At 57.8% G+C, this 19,402-nt stretch overlaps 2 protein-coding genes across 3 annotated transcripts; one reads left to right on the top strand and one right to left on the bottom strand.

Annotated features, from left to right (window-relative positions):
- Positions 1-1,184: 1,184 nt before the first annotated feature.
- On the bottom strand, positions 1,185-10,544 carry LOC140900869 (uncharacterized). 2 transcript variants are annotated; one of them, XR_013634848.1, is made up of 4 exons: positions 9,858-10,544; positions 8,859-9,089; positions 8,276-8,424; positions 1,185-3,173 (listed from the first exon to the last, which is right to left on the bottom strand). XR_013634848.1 is itself a non-coding variant. In XM_073318788.2 (3 exons), the coding sequence occupies exon 3, from the start codon at positions 6,484-6,486 to the stop codon at positions 5,509-5,511; it is 978 nt and encodes a 325-aa protein (XP_073174889.2). In that variant the 5' UTR covers positions 6,487-8,424; positions 8,859-9,089; positions 9,858-10,544; the 3' UTR covers positions 1,185-5,508. The 2 variants fall into 2 exon arrangements, 1 of the variants encoding a protein (XP_073174889.2); XM_073318788.2 differs by having other exon boundaries at positions 1,185-8,424.
- A 3,004-nt stretch (positions 10,545-13,548) lies between these two features.
- On the top strand, positions 13,549-18,923 carry LOC140900765 (tubulin alpha-1A chain). Its single transcript, XM_073318540.2, has 4 exons — positions 13,549-13,701; positions 16,374-16,596; positions 16,720-16,868; positions 17,723-18,923. Exons 1-4 carry the CDS (start codon positions 13,582-13,584, stop codon positions 18,701-18,703), a joined length of 1,473 nt encoding a protein of 490 aa, XP_073174641.1. The 5' UTR covers positions 13,549-13,581; the 3' UTR covers positions 18,704-18,923.
- Positions 18,924-19,402: the final 479 nt, after the last annotated feature.

The following is a 19,402-nucleotide window of genomic DNA, read 5'->3' as shown; positions in this document are numbered from 1 at the left end:
CCCAGCACTCCAGCCAGGCAGGGAGGGGTTAGCCCTGGTCTCAGAGCGGGGCCTGGGGGACAGAGACCTGAGCCCACGCCAGCGCCCAGCCCGCTCGCCCGCCCTTCCTGAGACTTGGCAGCCTTGTGAGCTGGTTTAGGGACGTGGCTCAAACATGGTTAGTTCCTGCGGCCAGGCCCAGAGCTGAGTTTTAACCCGACCAACCCTGCAAGGTCCAAGCCGGGCATGTGGCTCTGGGCCGCACGCGGTGCAAGGCTGAGCTGCGTTTTCACTGAGTAGAAATGAGGGTGCAGCCAGGACCTAAAAGGCCTTTTGAGGCTGGCACACAAACCCTGTGTCTCCCCTGACACTGGGCTCTGCCCCCAAACCAGATCTACCCACGCTTTTCCTCTGCAATGCTCTCTCATCCAGCACACGGGGAGAGCGGGCCGTGCCCCGGAAAGGGAGGGGAGACGCACAAATCTCCTTTGCCCGGCTCTCCTGCTCCTCTCCTGAAAGCGCAAGGCATTTTCCAAAGAGTGGTGCCACAAAAGTGCCACAACTCCCTTTCAAACCCCACGGGGAAACTGAGGCACAGTGAGAGGAAGTGATTTGCCCAAGTGAGTCACTGGCAGAGTTGGGACTAGAGCCTAGAACGCAGATGGCCAGTCTTCTGCTCTACCCACTGCACAGCCTTGCTCCCAAAAGAAGACAGCTCTGGTTTTGCGTTGCTATTGTGAACTATAATTTTCAAGGCATTTAGCTCCACCCCGAAAGCTCCTTTGGGTTAAAGAGAGGCCGGTGGAGACCCTGCCTTTCCCGGAGCCCCAACCGTGTGAACAGCCGCCTTGGCAAACAATAGTTGTCAAGCACAGGAGCCTTTCCCAGTGTGGTTGTTGCTGATATGGCTGTCGCATGGTTTCACAGTCTGCCATGGAGCAAGATACATTTAACACCTATGCTGGCCAAAACCATGCACTCGGTGACCCACAGATAGGTCTCTCTGGGGATAGCTAGCTAGATAAGCACTGGATGGTTTTTCAGGAGGAACAGGAACGCAGGAACTGCCATACTAGACCAGACCAGGGGAATAACATACACTGATTTTAAAGATAAGCATAAGAATGATTAAAACACACTGCAAGTTAACGGCTTGTCAGATGAATTGGTTGATATCTGTTTAGTAATTGGGAAATAGTCAGATCTCATTACCGTTATTTATTATTCATAGGAATACTTTTCCGGGGGTTTCCAAATGCGATGTGTTTTTTTACCCTGCATCCAGTGGTGACGAGCCTTTTGGTTTAGACTCAGCGACAAACGAATCGCTTTTGCTTCTCAAATTGTGTGAAGAAACATGTGCCCCCCTTGGCTGAGACCTGCCAGCCAAGTGACCAGCTCAGGCCTGATCCAGCCCCATCGGGGGCTTTCCATTGACTTCAGTGGGATTTGGAGCAGGAAGGGCTGGCCAAAGCTGAATCTGAGCCCTGGGCAATAGCACGATCCGCTGCATGCCCAGAAACCACAGCCTCACACACGCGCCTCTCTGATTGCAACGCATCCATCTCCATGTGCACACAGCCGGTACGCGCACACACAGGTTCAACACCCCTGCTAAGCAGAGCAAAGGGGCAAAGGGTCCCATCTGCCTTTGCTGTGACCGGCATGTTTAAAGGATACAAAGGGCTTGACTCATTCTGCTGAGATCCACCAATGGGCTGCTGGCCCAGCTGCTGCAGCCCCGCCCCAAGCTGCTGGGGCACAAAGCAGCTTCCTTCCCCGAAGCCTTTCTTATTGTAGACATGCATTTCCTCCCCATAGTTCCCCTCCTTCATCTCCTTCTGCATTGATTCACTTTGGGAGAATTGTTCCATTCTGCACCATTTCATTAGCTCAGAGGGCCGGGGCAGCTGCCAGCAGAACTAACCCGGCTAAGTGCAATTTACAGGAGTCCTGTTCCCCATTCTTCTCCTGCCCCCCCGTTAGCCCTGACCCATGCTGTTCCTTTCCCCTCACTAGCCTGTGGCTTTTCCTGCTGTGTCTTCAGGCTGCACATGAGCAGGGCGGGGATGATCTGGCTAAGCCTCCGTGCAGAGTGACAGTCCTTCTATTGCCCTGCTAGCCAAGGATCCCGAAGCACTTCACCCTCCCCACCGCAGGGCAGGCAGGAGGTTTACTCCCATTTCACAGAAGGCAAAACAGAGGCATGGTGTTACCCAGCAAGCCAGAGCTGGGAGTGGGACCCAGGAGTTCATAGAATCATAGAATATCAGGGTTGGAAGAGACCTCAGGAGGTCATCTAGTCCAACTCCCTGCTCAAAGCAGGACCAACCCCAACTAAATCAGAGTTCCTGACTCTGTGCCTCACACTCTGGCCAAGGCCCCTCCGTATCAGGGGACTGCAGCCTGCCCTAGCTTGGGTGGTCTAACAGGTCTTTGCCATCTCTGTGTGGGTAGGAAGGAGGTGGCCTAGTAGGATGGGCATTGGCCTGGCCTGGGAGTCAAGGGGGTGCCATTCCTTGCTGAGTTCTGCCAAGTGCCTCAGCTCCCCAGGGGGGACAATCCTTCCCGGACTCAGGATAAAAATCCACCAGTGAGGCATGCAGGTAATACTGTGACGAAGGCCATACAAGTGCCGAGATAGCCGGGTCCTCAGGTCCCATCTACACTGCAAGAAATCACCAGGTTTAAACCCAAGTGGGGTTCAGCTATGTTCTAACTTGAATTTTCCCCGGCTAGGTGGACAGGCACAGACCACGTTATAAACATGCTGGGGAGGGGGATCGGAGTTCTGATGGTTCCAGTACATGGTTAGGGCACGTTTAATTGCTTTTTTCCTGTCCACACAAGCGGGAGAGGTGGGAGGGGAATCCAAACACATGCGCACACCAGCTGGGCCACAAACGAGTTCCACACAGGTTTAAACACGGTGTGTTTTGTGAGTCTCTGCTGGCATCCCGAGCAGCTGCTCTGCCCCCTGAGGCCCACACAGATGGGCTGCCCCCCATCCCCCACCTACATCTCTCCGACGTTTGCTTTCTGGCTGGGACGCCGCGGGGGTGTCTGTCCTGGGGTTCATCACAGAGACTGCTTGCATCTGGCTGGAACATGTGTGTGAGAGACAGGAACATTGGCCCAGCCGTGGGGTCCTGGATCCGGCAGCTGGAAAATCTGATGCTCTTGAAGCTGCACATCTGGATGTGGGAAAACAAGAGAGAGAGGAATTGCCGAGCTGGAGTTTGTGGAAGGCCCTGCCCTCCGCCAGGGCCGCTGCACAGAAGGGAGCCCGGACAATCTCTGCATTGGGCTTTAATATGCGGGTGGTGGTGGGATTCGTTCGTCCCTTGAAGGCTGAGCCAGCCTGGTCCATGCTCCTGGACCTGCAGCCAGGGGCGCCCGCCTCCCCTGGGCCAGGGGCGATTGGCCTGGCTCGTACCCATGGGAAAACGAGCTTGTCTGTGCTCTCTGCAGGGTCCGGATGGAGAGATGATACCTCCACCCCCACAAGGAATCAGGACACCTCCCTATCTATTGTGGCTGAGCCTGGGCACCTCCTGGTTCCCACCTCTCCATTTTACTTCCCTGCCCATTTAGCAGGAACCTGGCTCCATCCACCGTTCCTGTCACTGCCTCCCCAAACTCACCAATTCTGGAGACATTCTGTCCCGCATCCTTCTCCACCAGGGCCGGGGGATCCTCCCTTGTTCTGGGAGGGAGTCCCCCTGCGTTTCCAAGGGGCACCTGAGTGCTGGACCCACAGTTACACCCTTGCCACACCAAGCTCTTGGTACCTGCTGGGTGGGCCTGGGATTTGGGGGGTGTTTGCAGAGGGAGCTCAAGGAATAGCAGTGGGAGGAGCCCCATGAAACAGGAGGAAGCTGGGAGGGGGGGAGGTTCCCCCCTACCGTGTTATTTGTTTTGTTTTTTATTTATTTTAAATGTTTTCAGTCAGCCAAACAAAGAAAATTGCTGCGTTTGCAGACCAAGAAAGCAGGCGGCTGGGACAGTGCCGGGCACACACCAGCGTCATGCAGTGGGGGTGCAAGATGGGGCTAAGGACTAGGCCCATGGGCAAGGGCTTTGGGTCTCTGTGCTGAGAGACAAGGAAGCGGGAGGGTGTCAACCGCCAGCCCTCCCCAGAAAGCGGCAAGTGAGACAAGGGTGGGGGGAAGAGCTGGATGCCGCTGAGGGGGTTTGAGCTGCAGGTTTGCTCTCCCGCGAGCCACCCAGCCAGGGCTGGTGCTGGATGCAAAGGAGCCACCCCGGGGGGATGCAGCATGCATGCAGATGGGTGTCCTCGCTGCACTGCGCAGAGCTTATCAGAGAACCCCCCTTGGGGAGAAGGGAGCTGACAATTTAGTGCATGCAGGTGGCCGGGATCTTCCCACCAGAGCTAGGGGCTCTCCCGGGTCTGGACATCTGCATTGGTAGGTGGTTTAAGAGACTAAAAGACACAAAGGATTTTTCTGAGGAGCCCAAACCTCAGCCCAAGCTCCAGACACCTGGGAAGCGGAAAGCTGGGTCCCGCTCTCTAATGGAACAAACAAGAACCTTAGACCCTGATCCAAATTTGCTGGCCCGGGCCCCTCTCTGTGCATACTGCTCTGGCTCCTGGCTCAGCAGATTCCCCCCAGGGAATAATCCAGGAGAAGGGGAAGGTGGCGGTTGGCCGGTTGGAGCCACCAAGACTGGGGATCTCTGCTCCCTGTCTCACCCCATCAGCACGGCCCTGGGGAGGGGCAGCGGCACCCACAGCTGTCCGAACTTTGCACACCGCGCTCAGCAGTGCCAGGGCAGGGCCGCCCCGAGAGGGGGGCAAAAGGGGCAGTTTGCCTGGGGCCCCTGTGGGAGGGCACCCAAACTGGGCGGCATTACGACCTGGCACACTGGGTTACCACACCACTGGCTGCCATTCAGCCCATGGCGGAGGGGAAGCCGGGTCAGACTGGAGGGGCGCGGTGCTACGTTCAAGGGAGAGCTGCGCGTACCCCATGGAAAAGTTCTGGGGTGCAAGGACTCAGGGAACACGGGCACTGGGATGATCTTAATCCGAATCCTGAGTGCCGCTCGATCTGTCTTCCCCCATGAAAAGGCAGGAGAGGGGAAGATCCCCCACTGTCACGTAACCAATGCAGCCACCACCGCTCTCTATCCCCCAAAGCCGGCCGTAGGGCTCCTGGCCAGACCCAGCTGCACAGAGCAGGCTTTCCCAGCCACTTGCCCCATCTCTGTCCCGCAGGACCAGGAGCTCAGTTCTGGGGGTCGTTTGGTGAGGCTGGTACCTGCTGGGAGCCGACAGAGACACGCACGCCCTGCCTCATGTAACCCCGGGCCACCCTGCAGCCAGGGATCCCGCTAGCCTGGGGCCAGATTGAAGCCAGCAACCGAGGGTGAAAGGCTCTGTACCCCAGTCCAGCCCTGAGCCAGCCAGACCCCACTCCCCAGCGCCGGTGGGACCAGCGCTAACTGGTGCATTGCACCGGGTCTGCGAGTGGCACTCTGGAGGAACTGCTGGGGTTTGGGGCTCCCCTACACCGACAGCAGCCTGTCCTTGCTGTGTAACTCCCCTGCACTGCTTGTGTGTTCGCTGCGGGGCGGTTGTGGGGGTAACAGGCTCCGAACGGCCCTGGACGCTTTCCTCAGACGGGTTTTATCTTTGCCCCTCTGGCGCTGACCCTGCGCCTGCAAACACAGCCGGGGAGGCCAGGCAACAGTCGCTAGGGAGCTGCTGGTTGCTACCAACAATACACAAAATGCAGCCGGAAAGGAAGCTTGTTCTGTCTCGTGGAGATGTTGGGCCAAGGGGACTGTCCAGGGGACACGGCGGGGCCGGGGGAACCATCCAGGGGACACAGCGGGGCCGGGGAAACGTCCAGGGGGCATGGCGGGGCCGGGGAGCCGTCCAGGGGGCACGGCGGGGCCGGGGGAACGTCCAGGGGGCACGGCGGGGCCGGGGGAACCGTCCAGGGGACACAGCGGGGCCGGGGAAACGTCCAGGGGGCATGGCGGGGCCGGGGAACCGTCCAGGGGGCACGGCGGGGCCGGGGGAACGTCCAGGGGGCACGGCGGGGCCGGGGGAACCGTCCAGGGGACACGGCGGGGCCGGGGGAACGTCCAGGGGGCATGGCGGGGCCGGGGGAATGTCCAGGGGACACGGCGGGGCCGGGGGAACGTCCAGGGGGCACGGCGGGGCCGGGGGAACCGTCCAGGGGACACAGCAGGGCCGGGGGAACGTCCAGGGGGCACGGCGGGGCCAGGGGAACGTCCAGGGGGCATGGCGGGGCCGGGGGAATGTCCAGGGGACACGGCGGGGCCGGGGGAACGTCCAGGGGGCACGGCGGGGCCGGGGGAACCGTCCAGGGGACACAGCAGGGCCGGGGGAACGTCCAGGGGGCACGGCGGGGCCAGGGGAACGTCCAGGGGGCATGGCGGGGCCGGGGGAATGTCCAGGGGACACGGCGGGGCCGGGGGAACGTCCAGGGGGCACAGCGGGGCCGGGGGAACCATCCAGGGGACACATGGGTTCTTCCATGTTCCTCCTCCTCAGGATACAACTCGAAGGTTCCCAGTGGTCTCTCTGGGGCCCAGGAGGCTGCCTGTACAGCTCAGTCTCTTTCAGAGGCCAGGGGCCCCGTCCGCCCTCTCCAGCTCGGAGAGCCCAGAGGAAGGAGGTTGGGGAAAGAGAGAGGGCCATGGAGCCAGTCATCTATGCTCTACAGATCTGGCATGGTCGGGAGAAGCCGGAGGCCCCAGTGCCAGAGCATCGTGTGCTTCTGTTCTGCAAGGCCAAAGGCGAGGAAAGCAGCGAGGCACGGGCTCAGGAGAACGGCAAGTGCTCCCCACGGGACACAAGAGAAGACACTTCTCCGGGACTCTAACAACACTTTGGAGAGGCGCTCCGAGGGCCTGGAACCCGGGGGGGGCCCCGGATCCAGTGCCAGATGGGAGAGTCAGAGCTGCCTCCTGGTCATGGGTATCGCTCCAGGCCAAGGCCAACAGAACAGCTCGTCCCTGACTGCTCCAGTCAATGAGATTAGAAACTCCCATTCTTCCTTTATCCCCAGCAAAGGTACAAGCCAGACTGCCATTGTCTTGTTCAGCCTACCTTGGGAGGCTCCCTCCCCCAGCAGGGAAAGGGGATTCAGTCCCCATGGCTCATTCAGCCCTGGCCTCTCTGCTGAGACTGCCAGCAAAGGGGCTGGTCACTGCTAACTGAGATGTGGACACCTGACCAACGGGAGCTGGACTGAGATCCACCAAACTCACTGCACACAGGCCATTGCTCGAGTCACTGCTGACCTGCCACGAGGACTGGGGTTGTGCGTGCGTGCGTGCGAGCCAGTGTGTGTGTGCTGGTGTGTGTGTGTAAAAGTGGCTGTGCAGATGGGCTGGAGAGCTGTGAGTATAACTGGGCCTTTATTTCTGAGCGTGGCTTTGTCTGGGTGTCATGATGAGCACCTGTCTGTCTGTCTATGCCTCAGATGGGTCTCTAACGTCCCAGCTGTGACGAAGTGGGACTGTTCTTAATGTTTCCTCTGAATAGTGTGAGTGTGCCTCAGTTTCCCCTAGGCAGTTCTTAAGTATCTAGGGGGTGGGATAAGGGTGTATGGTCCTTGCAGAGTCTGGAGGGCAGGTGTGTGCAGGGGTCTGGACACAAAGAAGGGCCGATACCCTGTTTCCTGGCAACCGATGGCCTGGGCCCTTCCCCCCTGCAAGGTGAGAGCTAAAGGGTTGGAGAACAAAGGAATCAGGTGACCTCCTGGCCCGGGAAAGGGACAAAGCCCAGCGGAGGAGGGGCTGGAGGGAGTTTCAGTTTGGGGCTGGCCAGGGATGAGGAGTGAAGTGCAGACGTGGTTGTCTGGCTCACTGCCCCCCAAAATGGACCCGGCTGAGGGGTCCTGTTCTCTGCACCCACAAGCTCTGTGTTAGACCATGTTCCTGTCGTCTAATAAACCTTCTGTTTTACTGGCTGGCTGAGAGTCCCGTCTGACTGTGAAGTTGGGGGGCAGGACCCTCTGGCTGCCCCAGGACCCTGCCTGGGCGGACTGGCTGTGGGAAGCGCACGGAGGGGCAGAGGATGCTGAAGGCTCCGAGGTCAGACTCAGGAAGGTGGAGCCGGGTGAGCTGTGTGTCCTGCAGACAGGCTGCTCCCCGAGAGGAGACTCCCCAGAGTCCTGCCTGGCTTCCTGGGGAGCAGTTCCCGAGCATCGCCCGGGGACCCCGTGACACCAGCGTTCCCGGACAGAAACAGCGCTACCATCTCAGACCGGAGCTGTGCTACCCCTGGAAGACCCACTCCTGGCTCTGGCTGGCGTTCGAATGACATCAGTCCCACGGAGCTTGCTTGGTCGGAATGTGGGTGCCATGGACCCCGCACTCGGCTCTCCACTGCAGCAGCCTGGATTCGTCTCCTTCCTCCTCCTCCAGGCCTCTCGGCTTTAGCTCCTGTGACACCAGCATGCAGGAGAAATGCAGCCTCAGCTCTCTCTGATGGGGGTGGGGCTGAGAAAGGGACCAGGCCCAGGAAAGTGTCTTGAGAAATAATGTGACACCCCCTCCCCCCCGCCAAGAAAAGAAACCCCCTGGATCTGGCCTTTCTTATTAACATCTGAATGTCAGCCAGCCAGGGGGGACAATAGCGTTGGGGGGGGGCCCTCCCTGTTTCCCCAGCTGTCTCACTGTCTCTCTTTTCTATTCTCCCCGCTCCCTATCCCCTCTCCTCTCTCTCCCCCTCCCAGGACAGCTTTCCTGGGGCCCAGTCATATGACTTGCTAGGTGATAAAGGGAGACCAGATGCCACCAGGGATTCCTGTTCCGTCTCCTAGCAACTGAACAACCCGTTGCCTAGCAGCAGATGAGCAGGGCTCTGTCTTACATACCTAATTAGACAGCAAGCATCTCTGGGGCTCCTGTCTCCTTGGGATGGAGCCATCAATTTTATTCCACAGCACACTGGACCCGCTCCTGGGGACACTTCATTGATTTCTCTGCTGCACCCACAGAGCCTTTACCTCTTCCTGTAATCACAGCCCGCTGCCCTTCCCCAGCACCTTTCACCCAGGATCTGAAGATGCTTCACAGACTTCAATGAATCCAGTCTCACAGCTCCCCTGTTAAAGGAATGAGTGGTATAAATGCCACATTACAGATGGGGAAACCGAGGCACGAAGTAATGAGGCGATTCACAGAAAGTCACCGTGCGGGGCTGAGGACAGAGCCCAGGAGTCCCAGCTCTTTGCTGTAACCACTAGTCCTTCCTTCCTCCTAGTGCACGGAAAGGAACCTGGGAGTCCTGATGCCCAGACCCCTGCTCTAACTCTCACCTGAAAGATGGCACTGTGGGCCATAGCACAGCACCCCCTAAACTGCCATGGGGATGAAGCCGTGCCAGCTGCCTTGCGTGAGGCTGGCGCGGGGCCAGATCTTGTGGGGAGGGTTCTGAGTGTGCTGAGATACAGTGCCATCCAGCCCTATGTGGGTGGTGCCCCGTGCCCCGAAAGAGACACACACACACACCCCGGGACACACAGCACTGCTGGAAAAGTCACAGTGCAGCACTACAGAGATACGAACCCGGGCAGAGCGTGGCCTGTTCTGAAAGGGAAGCTGGGCATGGCGGGTGGACAGCAGGGCATTCCAGCTTTCCATGAAAGGCGCTAAGAGCCGGCTGTCTGCTCCAGCCTCAAAACCCTGGTTAGCCCACACCTGACCCACCCTTGGCTTCTATTTCCAGCCGCCGTGCTCTGCCCTGGCCTGATCCTAAGCAGGGATAAGCAGCGTGGTGCTGCTCGAGCTCATGTGAGAGCAGATGGTTTGGGGAGGGGGCAGGAGAGAGCAGCGCTGAGGGCACACAGGGGCCGAGCACCTGGCCTCCTCACCCAGCAGGAGTAGGGCAAGTTGCTCCTGAAACCCAGGCTGAAAGCATGGGGCCGGATTCCTCAGCTGGCTTCGGCGGGTGACCTCAGGGAGGAGCGCGGCCTGCGGTTTCTTACTGTTTCCTCCGACCAGAAGAAAATGATGCAGGGACTGAAACACAAGCTCCAAGGACGGAACACTGGAAAGAGGGGAGGAGTAGCCACTGTCGCGACGGCCCAGTCGGCTTCCTTGGACATTTCACGGCCAGCGTTAATTTAGGCAAGTTCTGCCTCTGTGCTGAGCTCACAGCGGACTGTTCGGCAGCCCAGCTCCTGCCACAACCAGGCTGCCAAGGAGCCAGGACAGGAGAGAGGAACCAGGCGGCTGTACAGAAGCGTGGAGAGCTGGGGGGTTGCTGGGAGATGGAGGGAACTGCATGTTGAAATGCACTTGATTGTTTCCTACCTAGATTTTTCCCAAATAGGGGATGATCTGGGATCATAATGCTTTGCCCTTACAGAGCACCTTCCACCCCAGGTCTTAAAGTGCATTGCAGACATTAAGGAATTAACCCTCACAGCCCTCTGGGAAGTGGGTCTTTATATTACCCACCATTGTGCAGCTGGAGAAATGGAGGTTCAGATGGGCTCGTTAACTTGCCCCAGGTGACACCACCGTGCCTCGCACAGGGAACAGAGCCCAGGCCTCTTGATCCTCAGTTCTATGCCTTAATCAATGGCATAGAACTCCCACCCTCAATACAGCCACCCTGTTCCCCCCACCTGCCCCGCCCCACCTCACCTCTCTGGGTCATAAAGGTAGGTTACCGTCACTGGTGTAACTGCCCCCGTGCAAACCCCTAGTGTAGACGGGGGCTTGCTATTTTCACTGGTGCCACTACAACAATAGCTGGAACCAGGGCAGATTCCTGACAGGTGTAAATTGACACATGCCGAGGATCTGCCCCCAGGTGTAGCTAAGGCCATAGATTAGAGTAAAATAGAAGGAAGCCAGGGAGGAAAAGAAAAGGCAAAAGACATTTCCTGTGCTCCATGCCGTAAGCATGGAACTGCTTGTGGTGAGTGTTCGAATGGATGATTATGTTTCAGCCGTGGATCTTCCAGTCCCTAATGCGCCGCAAAGCCCATTTACAAACCGGAGCAAAAAGACCCTGAGAACTTGACAAGTCCCCACAGGGAATTGAATTTCCTGGACTTTCCTCTTCTCATGCTGCTTGGATGAGACACATCTCCAGGAAGCAGCATGTTCTACCATAAACTACTGTCAGTGTAAAGGCAAATGTAGCATTTTGCTGTGTCCTGGGGTTTAGCTAGGAGTCCTGACAGCTCTCCACGCAGAGCACGGGCTGGAGCCAAGGGCAGGGTGTTGTTTCCATTTGTTTCACTACAACACGGTTGGAGATTTATAGGTTTCTGTGCGTGGAGATGAACTTGATGAAAAAGCCCAGCTCTGACCATGGCCAAATTCTGAAACCGGATACGGACCCTTTCCCTGGGCTGCATCCTCAACTGGTGTAAATCAGTGCAGCTCCATTGAAGTTAATTTGCACCCGCTGAGGAGTTGGCCCTCTGGTCCTCAATGAGCCCAGAAGTTCCTTTGTTCAGCTGTGCCTCTGCAATCCTGGAATCTTCTCCTCACTGTATTTTCCACTGAATGCATCCGATGAAGTGAGCTGTAGCTCACGAAAGCTCATGCTCCAATAAATTGGTTAGTCTCTAAGGGGCCACAAGTCCTCCTTTTCTTTTTGCGAATACAGACTAACACGGCTGCTACCCTGAAACCTGGATTCTTCTTGTATCTCATCAGCCCCCTGGGGAATGTAGGGAACCAGCCTGCTCTGCAGGAAGGCGGATTGGGTCTAGGAGGTCTTTGTCCTTTATTATCCAGGTACAGTCTATGTGTGCTGCCATGGTGCAGATCTTGACCATTCGTGGGGGCCAGTTCTCCTTGGGGTTGGGACCAATATTCACTGGGATGTTATTGCCCCAAAATAGCCAGGGGTCTGGGACTGATGAGTTATTTAAAAAAAATAAAATATGGATGAGGAGGGAAATGGGAGGGGGGCAGAAATGTGTCAAACTAGTGAGAAAGATGGGGAGCAGGAATCCAGAGCAGCTACAGGACGTGGGAAATGTGCAGAAAATGTGGATTTCTTGCAGGGAGGGATGGAAAATGTTGCTCTCCAGCCTGCAACAAAGCAGCCAGTCTGGGCTCCACCTGCAGCAGCTGCTGCCTGTCCCCTCTCTACCCCCTCGCCTCCCTTGCCAGCCCTGCAGAAACGGGTGCGTAAAGGCGCCTGCAGACCCGGGAAAGAGACTCTGATCTCACCCTGCGGAAAAGGGAGACATCACAGCTGCAAGACACCCCCCTGTACTACCCACCCCACAAAACACCCCCGCTGCCTTACAACCCCGGGGGGCTGGAACAATTTGTATAATGGGGGGGGGCAGAGAGCCATTGAAGCAAACTGTAAACCCTGTATATGAGCCAGGGGGTGCAGCAGCACCCCCAGCACCCCTAGTTCCAGCACCTACACTTGCCTGCCACCGAAATCTGGAAGGCGAGGTCTTGGCTCTGTATCCCTGCTCGGGGTTGCTGCAGGCTGAACCCACTACAAAACCCACCACACCCAAGCTATGCTAAGGCTGCTCACCACAGCCTGCGGAGAGGGAGCAGCTGGTTCCATGGGGTGGGCGCATTTCTGAAGATGGGGGTGCAGGGCTCCAAGGGCGATCTGGTGCTTGCAGCCCTGCATACCGCCCCCCCCCCAGCTCCACCCCCCCCGTATCATTCTCCCGTGTCCAGAATGCCAACTGCTCCCCAGCAGCACAGCTGTGTGGGCCGGGTCAGGAACCACCCCAGCCCTACACCAGGGTGCCAGGCGGGGGCCTGGAGCCATCCCTACGCTGGGGGCGCTGAGAACCATGGAGCCAAACTGCAAACCCTGCATATGAGGGAAACCACGGCACGCAGGGGGTGCAGCCCCCCAGTTCCAGCACCTAGCCAGGTCCTTCCCGGCTCCCCGGGCTCGGAGCCCGCTCACGGGGACCCGTCTTGCTCAAAGCGAGTGTCCACCCCCGCCCCACTGGACACATCGATGAATCAGGCTTCCGGCTACTCCGGCCCTGGAGAGAGGCGCTCGGGTGCGGCTTGGCTCTTGCCCCTCCCCGGTTGGACTCTGCCGTGCGTTTCGGGGGGCAGAGAGCAGGGGTCGGGAGGAAATCGCTTGCAGGGGATACGCCCCCCGCCCCGAGAGCGCCACTGTGCTCCTCCAGTCTGCCCGACTGCCCCTCGACTGCCCAGGGAGGGGGGGCGCCAGACACGAGCCCCGCGTTTGCCTCGTCCCTTGGTTGTGCTGCCCCCAGTCTTGGGGGTGAGCCACGTACTTGCTTTGGCAGCTCCCCCCCCCCTCTGGGCTCAAATGCAGGCGCTCTCAGCCCGCCCCGGGGGGGGGTCGCCCCCTGCTTTTCCGGGCACCATGCGGTGAGAGGCTGGGGGGGGGGGGTCACGCATGCTCCGGATTTCATCTGGCTGCAGATCCCTGCTGCTGGCTGCAAAGCCGCGGCCCCCTCCGCTGCCCCGCCCCGCTCTTTGTCTGCAGGCTGGGGGGGCCGGGGCGGACAGAGGGGGCGGGGCCATTACCTCATCCCCCCCCCAGCGCTCTGCACCAATCCCCCGGCGGAGCCGGGCGGACCGACCAACCACGGGAAGCCCGGGCCCGTCGCCATGGCGACGGGAGGGTATATAGCCGCCGTGCCGCCGCGCGCCCCCCGAGTTCTCTTACAGCGACCCCCTAAGAGTCGCGCGGTAAGAAAGCGGCCAGCGCCCCCGCCCGGCACCAGCATGGTAAGGGGGGGGGGGCGCGCGCGCGCTGGGGGGCAGCTGGGGGGCTCCAGCCCCGCTCCGCCGGGCGCGCTTTGCTGCGGCCGGGGCTCGCCTTTGCACCCCCCCCCCGCCCGCAGAACCGAGGGGTCCCCCCCTCACGGCTGCCGCTGCAGCCCGTCCCCCCGGGGCATCTGCCGCGGGGCAGCGCTGGGTTCGGGGTGGAGGCTGGCCCGGCCGCTGCTCCCTCCAGGGAGGGGCGGGGCAGAGCAGGGAGATAAAGGGGGGCGCGGGGCTTGTACCCCGCCGGGGGCTCTAAGGGGTGGGGGTGGGGGGGGCGCGGGGCTTGTACCCCGCCGGGGGCTCTAAGGGGTGGGGGTGGGGGGGGCGCGGGGCTTGTACCCCGCCGGGGGCTCTAAGGGGTGGGGGTGGGGGGGGCGCGGGGCTTGTACCCCGCCGGGGGCTCTAAGGGGTGGGGGTGGGGGGGGCGCGGGGCTTGTACCCCGCCGGGGGCTCTAAGGGGTGGGGGGGGCGCGGGGCTTGTACCCCGCCGGGGGCTCTAAGGGGTGGGGTGGGGGGGGCCGCTTGTACCCCGCCGGGAGGCTACCGCCTGTAAGCGGGGCGTGGGGAGCCAACCGTCCAGGATTGTCCTGGAGGTTCCGGGAATTGGAGCTGAATCTTTCCTTGCAGTTTGTGTCCCGGGATGAAACCTCCAGGGATCGTTCTAACCAAAATCGGCAACCCCGGCGGGACGGGGCGCGGCTCTGCGGGGCGCGGCTGTCCGCAGCGGGGCGCTGCCGGCTGTCGGGGGCGGGGCGCGGCTGTACCCCAGGGGCGCTCCCGGGGGTTCTGCGTGGAGCTCGCTGATGAGCCGCGTTTCAGAGGTCCCTGTCTGGAGCCAGCGGCTCTGGTCTCTGCTCAGCCCCCTCCGCAACCCTCGGGGGGCGCAGAGACGAGCGGTGCTGCGGGAGGGGGACGTGGCAAAGCGCGAGGTCCCAACTCCAGGATCCCTCCTAGGAGAGCCAGAAACTGCCTGGGGAGCATGGGCTGGACCACGCCCTTGCGCCCCAGAGAACAGCCGTGCCGGGGGCTAACTCCTCCGGGGGGGTGAGAAAAGCGGCGGGTCCCTGCAGCATGGGGCAGGGCAGCCTGGCAAAGCCCCCGCCTGTCCTCCACTCCCCCTCGGTGGTTTGTGGCCATGAATAGCTAGCACAAGGGGGCCTGAAGGAGGAGACAAAGGGGGGCGGGGCTCAGGCAGATGGGACCAGAATGACGATTCCCAGGCGAGCAGGACAAGGCTGCAGTTACCGGATGGGGCTTGGAAGATAAATGTGCTTCAGAGCCATTATATTGGCGTGCGTGTGAGCACCTGTGCACACTTGTGCGCGTGCCTATTCTTTGTTTGTCGCTTTACGTTGGTTATATTAGTGTCGTATTTGAGCTCCCTGGGCAGCATCCCCAATGCCTTGTGAAGGGAGGGGGAGCTTTGCAAATGCAAGGGCCAGGTTTTCAATATTCTATTTAAAGTGCATTAAAGGCAGAATGTAAGTAATGGGGAATTGCACCCAGCCTCTCTCCCGCACCCAGATGCTCACTCTCTTGGCATGTGAACTGAGCTTTGACTTTTGTCCCGCCCGCTTCACTGATTGACTTCATTCCCATGTGGGCATGTTCTCCGCTGAGGTCAGCAGAGGGAAATTGGCAAAACAAGCTAATGAGATCATGCTGGAAATAGCCCAGTCTGTGTTGGCCATTGCTGTCTGCACAGCCTCCAGCAGCAGGCACAGGGCAAGAGGGATGGTTAGAATTCTCTCCCAGCTCTGTCCACTGAGCCTGGTTTTCCCTGGCTGGGTGTGGAAGCTCCATTAATTATTCCCTAGGCTAGGCTCTCTTGGGGGTTAGCCATCTGTGCATGTGGGCAGAGGCTGGTACTTCTGCGGGACAGAAAAGCAATCATAGTGGTTTGGAGGCTGATCTTACCAGGTACTGAGCACCCACTGCAGACACCCCAGAGGGGGACACTGGGGACCAGACTCCTGAAAGGACTGAGCACTCACAATGGGGGCTGGCTTCTCCATGAGAACAATGGGGTGCTGCTGGGGGCTGGTAGTCTGGCCCTCCTCGTTTTGTGGGATGGGGCCCTTGTTCACAGTAATACCTATTGCCCCAATCCTGTCCCTAAATCCGTCGGTGTTTCGCCAGTTACTTCCATGGGAGCGGGAGCGGGCCCCACATAAGGAAATCCTGGCCATGGCAAGCAGACACTTCTCAAGAATTGTGGTACTGCTCAGTTGTTTCCCGTTACCACCTGCCTCTCCATGGTTCACGAGTATTTTCTTCTTTTTGCTTCCTTTCCTGCCAATGATCTGCTCTTCCTGTCCCCACAATTTGGAAAGCACATGGTGCGTTGAACATGTGGGGTTACACAAAGGGCTAGCATCTGTGTGACATGCTGCTTTTTGGTTACAGCCGAACACCGAGCCCGTTCAGAGCACGCCCAGCTCCAAGGCTGAATGGTGCCTGATTTTGCTGCTACTGTTTTATGCATCAAGGATCCAACAAGGCAAAAATGGGAGCTTCAAAGGGAGCTTCTAGAGATGCCTCAATTAATCAAAAGCCACTTAATAGCATGCAATTGCAGCCCAAGCCAATGTGTTTACATCTTCTCTTCCCGCCTCCCACCCTCTTCTCCGCAGCGTGAGTGCATCTCTATCCACGTCGGCCAGGCTGGTGTCCAGATCGGCAATGCCTGCTGGGAGCTCTACTGCCTGGAACATGGGATCCAGCCTGATGGCCAGATGCCCAGTGACAAGACCATCGGCGGAGGAGACGACTCCTTCAACACCTTCTTCAGTGAGACGGGCGCTGGCAAGCACGTCCCCAGAGCCGTCTTTGTGGACTTGGAGCCAACAGTCATAGGTGAGTGTGCGAAGCCATCATCTGACTGCTTTCTGGGCTCCCTTGTAAACTCATGTGCCTAGAGCAGACAGCCGCTGTACATGGACAGCGGGGAGACAAACTCTCTGCCTTTCCTCTCCCCAGATGAAGTGCGCACTGGAACCTACCGCCAGCTCTTCCACCCTGAGCAGCTCATCACTGGCAAGGAAGATGCTGCCAACAACTATGCCCGTGGGCACTACACCATTGGGAAAGAAATCATCGACCTGGTTCTTGACAGGATCCGCAAGCTGGTAGATCCCATCTCTCTTGAGGGTGATCTGGGGAGGTCGTGAATGGGAAGCTGTTTGAAAGTTCATAGCTGATGGTTTCTCCCCCTGCCTCCCATCCCAACTAATCGTATTGTTGATGTATTTAGTGTCATCATATTTCCAGGTGGTCCTAAGGTGAATTAAAAAGTCCTTTGAAATATAGTCACTCAGTGGTATTGAGCTAAGATTACCAGGCAGTGAATACGGACAAGTAACTTTGTAACAGATAAGTTTATTAAAGGGCTTATTTTTATCTCCATTACACTGGATTTACACTGATGGAACTCCACCAAGTCTGATGGAGTGGACCCAGATTTAATAGAACAGAATTTGGTCCTAAGGGGAAACATTTCTAGGATGGGAAGAACGTAAGTGAACTTCCTGCCTGGTATAACTGGTCGGTTCAATTATCCAATCAACTGATGAAATTACCAGACAGCAGGTTTAAAACAAAGAAAAAAGTATTTCTTCATACAATGCACAGTCAACCTGTGGAACTCCTTGCCAGAGGATGTTGTGAAGGCCAAAAGTATAACTGGTTTCAAAAAAGAAATTTAGTTCATGAAGGATAGGTTCATCAGTGGCAAGTAGCCAAGATGGTCCAGGATGCAAGCTGATGCTTGGGGTGTCCCAAAGCCTCTGACTGCCAGATGCTGGGGCTGGATGACAGATGGATGGCTCAAAATTGCCCTGTTCTGTTCATTCCCTCTGAAGCATCTGGCATTGGCCACTGTCGGAAGACAGGATACTGGGCTAGATGGACCTTTGGTCTGACCCAGGATGGCTGTTCTTATGTTCTTAAAAATAACGTCCTTTGTGTTTCCACCTTCTTCTAGGCTGACCAGTGCACCGGTCTCCAGGGCTTCCTGGTCTTCCACAGCTTTGGAGGTGGCACTGGTTCTGGGTTCACCTCCCTGCTGATGGAGCGTCTCTCCGTCGACTATGGCAAGAAGTCCAAGCTGGAGTTCTCCATCTACCCCGCTCCTCAGGTCTCCACCGCAGTGGTGGAGCCCTACAACTCCATCCTGACCACCCACACCACCCTGGAACACTCTGACTGCGCCTTCATGGTAGACAACGAGGCCATCTATGACATCTGCCGCAGGAACCTGGACATTGAGCGCCCCACCTACACCAACCTGAACCGGTTGATAGGTCAGATAGTGTCTTCCATCACTGCCTCCCTCCGATTTGATGGTGCCCTGAATGTGGATCTGACAGAGTTCCAGACCAACCTGGTGCCCTACCCCCGTATCCACTTCCCTCTGGCCACCTATGCCCCAGTCATCTCTGCTGAGAAAGCTTACCATGAGCAGCTTTCTGTAGCAGAGATCACAAACGCTTGCTTTGAGCCAGCCAACCAGATGGTGAAATGTGACCCCCGCCACGGGAAATACATGGCCTGCTGCCTCTTGTACCGTGGGGACGTGGTGCCCAAAGATGTCAATGCTGCTATTGCCACCATCAAAACCAAGCGCACTATCCAGTTTGTGGACTGGTGCCCAACTGGCTTCAAGGTTGGTATCAACTACCAGCCCCCCACTGTGGTTCCTGGCGGTGACCTGGCCAAGGTGCAGCGGGCCGTATGCATGCTCAGCAACACCACAGCCATAGCTGAGGCCTGGGCTCGTCTGGACCACAAGTTTGACCTGATGTACGCCAAGCGTGCCTTTGTTCACTGGTACGTAGGGGAGGGGATGGAGGAAGGCGAATTCTCGGAGGCTCGGGAGGACATGGCTGCCCTAGAGAAGGATTACGAAGAGGTTGGTGTGGATTCTGTTGAAGGGGAGGGTGAAGAGGAAGGGGAGGAATATTAAAGTAAAATGTCACAACGGTGCTGCTCTTACAGGGAGCTTAAACTATTCTAAACATTCAAAATGTTTGGTCCGATCAGTTAATTTGTATGTAGCAGTGTCTGCCCAAATGTGTGTGTTTGCTGTCTGGTAACTGATCTGTGCTTAATCATGGAAGTTTTTGGTACAGACCCAAACCGTCCACTTCTCTTGTGGGTTTGTGAATAAAAAAGCATTCCCTGTCTTAGAGGATCTGTGTCTTTTGTATGTACTCAACACACTCCTGAAATCCATTCTCATTTAAACCTCCACACCACTGTGTAGTTGCACACAATAGACACACTTTGAGGGTCTTTTAGAAGACCGCAAAACTGCCCTCTGCAAAATTTAAAACTGCAGACTTCAGTTGTCAAAAATAACACTTTTAAAAACAAAACCAATGTGAATTTTGAAACAGCGTATTGTTTTTTACAATGACTGAGGCCCACACTTTTAGGGGAGATCCAGCCGCGATGGTTTTAAGCCATGACTGCGCTTCCTTGAGCTTGAACTCTATAAATTAGTGCAGCCCTGAGTCGGCACCAACTTGTGCCAGCTGCCAGTGACCCCAAGGAGCTCTTGTGGCCGCCTAGCTGCAGGGAAGCCCAGGCCATGCCCTCCCCCCACATGTTCTGTAAGCAGAGAAGTTTAAAAAAAATAAATCAACTAGGTCTGGACACTGGC

Source organism: Lepidochelys kempii, chromosome 20 (genome assembly GCF_965140285.1).
Source record: "Lepidochelys kempii isolate rLepKem1 chromosome 20, rLepKem1.hap1, whole genome shotgun sequence".
Lineage (NCBI taxonomy): Eukaryota > Metazoa > Chordata > Testudines > Cheloniidae > Lepidochelys > Lepidochelys kempii.
Note: the sequence above shows the minus strand (reverse complement) of the source record. Positions and strands in the feature narration are given on the sequence as shown.

Coding starts and splice junctions, on each gene's coding strand:
- LOC140900869 (XM_073318788.2), bottom strand. CDS start 6,486: ATGGTTCCCCCGGCCCCGCTGTGCCCCCTGGACGTTCCCCCGGCCCCG.
- LOC140900765 (XM_073318540.2), top strand. CDS start 13,582: ATGGCGACGGGAGGGTATATAGCCGCCGTGCCGCCGCGCGCCCCCCGA. Junction 13,702..16,373: donor CCCCGCCCGGCACCAGCATG/GTAAGGGGGGGG, acceptor TCTTCTCCGCAG/CGTGAGTGCATCTCTATCCA. Junction 16,597..16,719: donor CTTGGAGCCAACAGTCATAG/GTGAGTGTGCGA, acceptor TCCTCTCCCCAG/ATGAAGTGCGCACTGGAACC.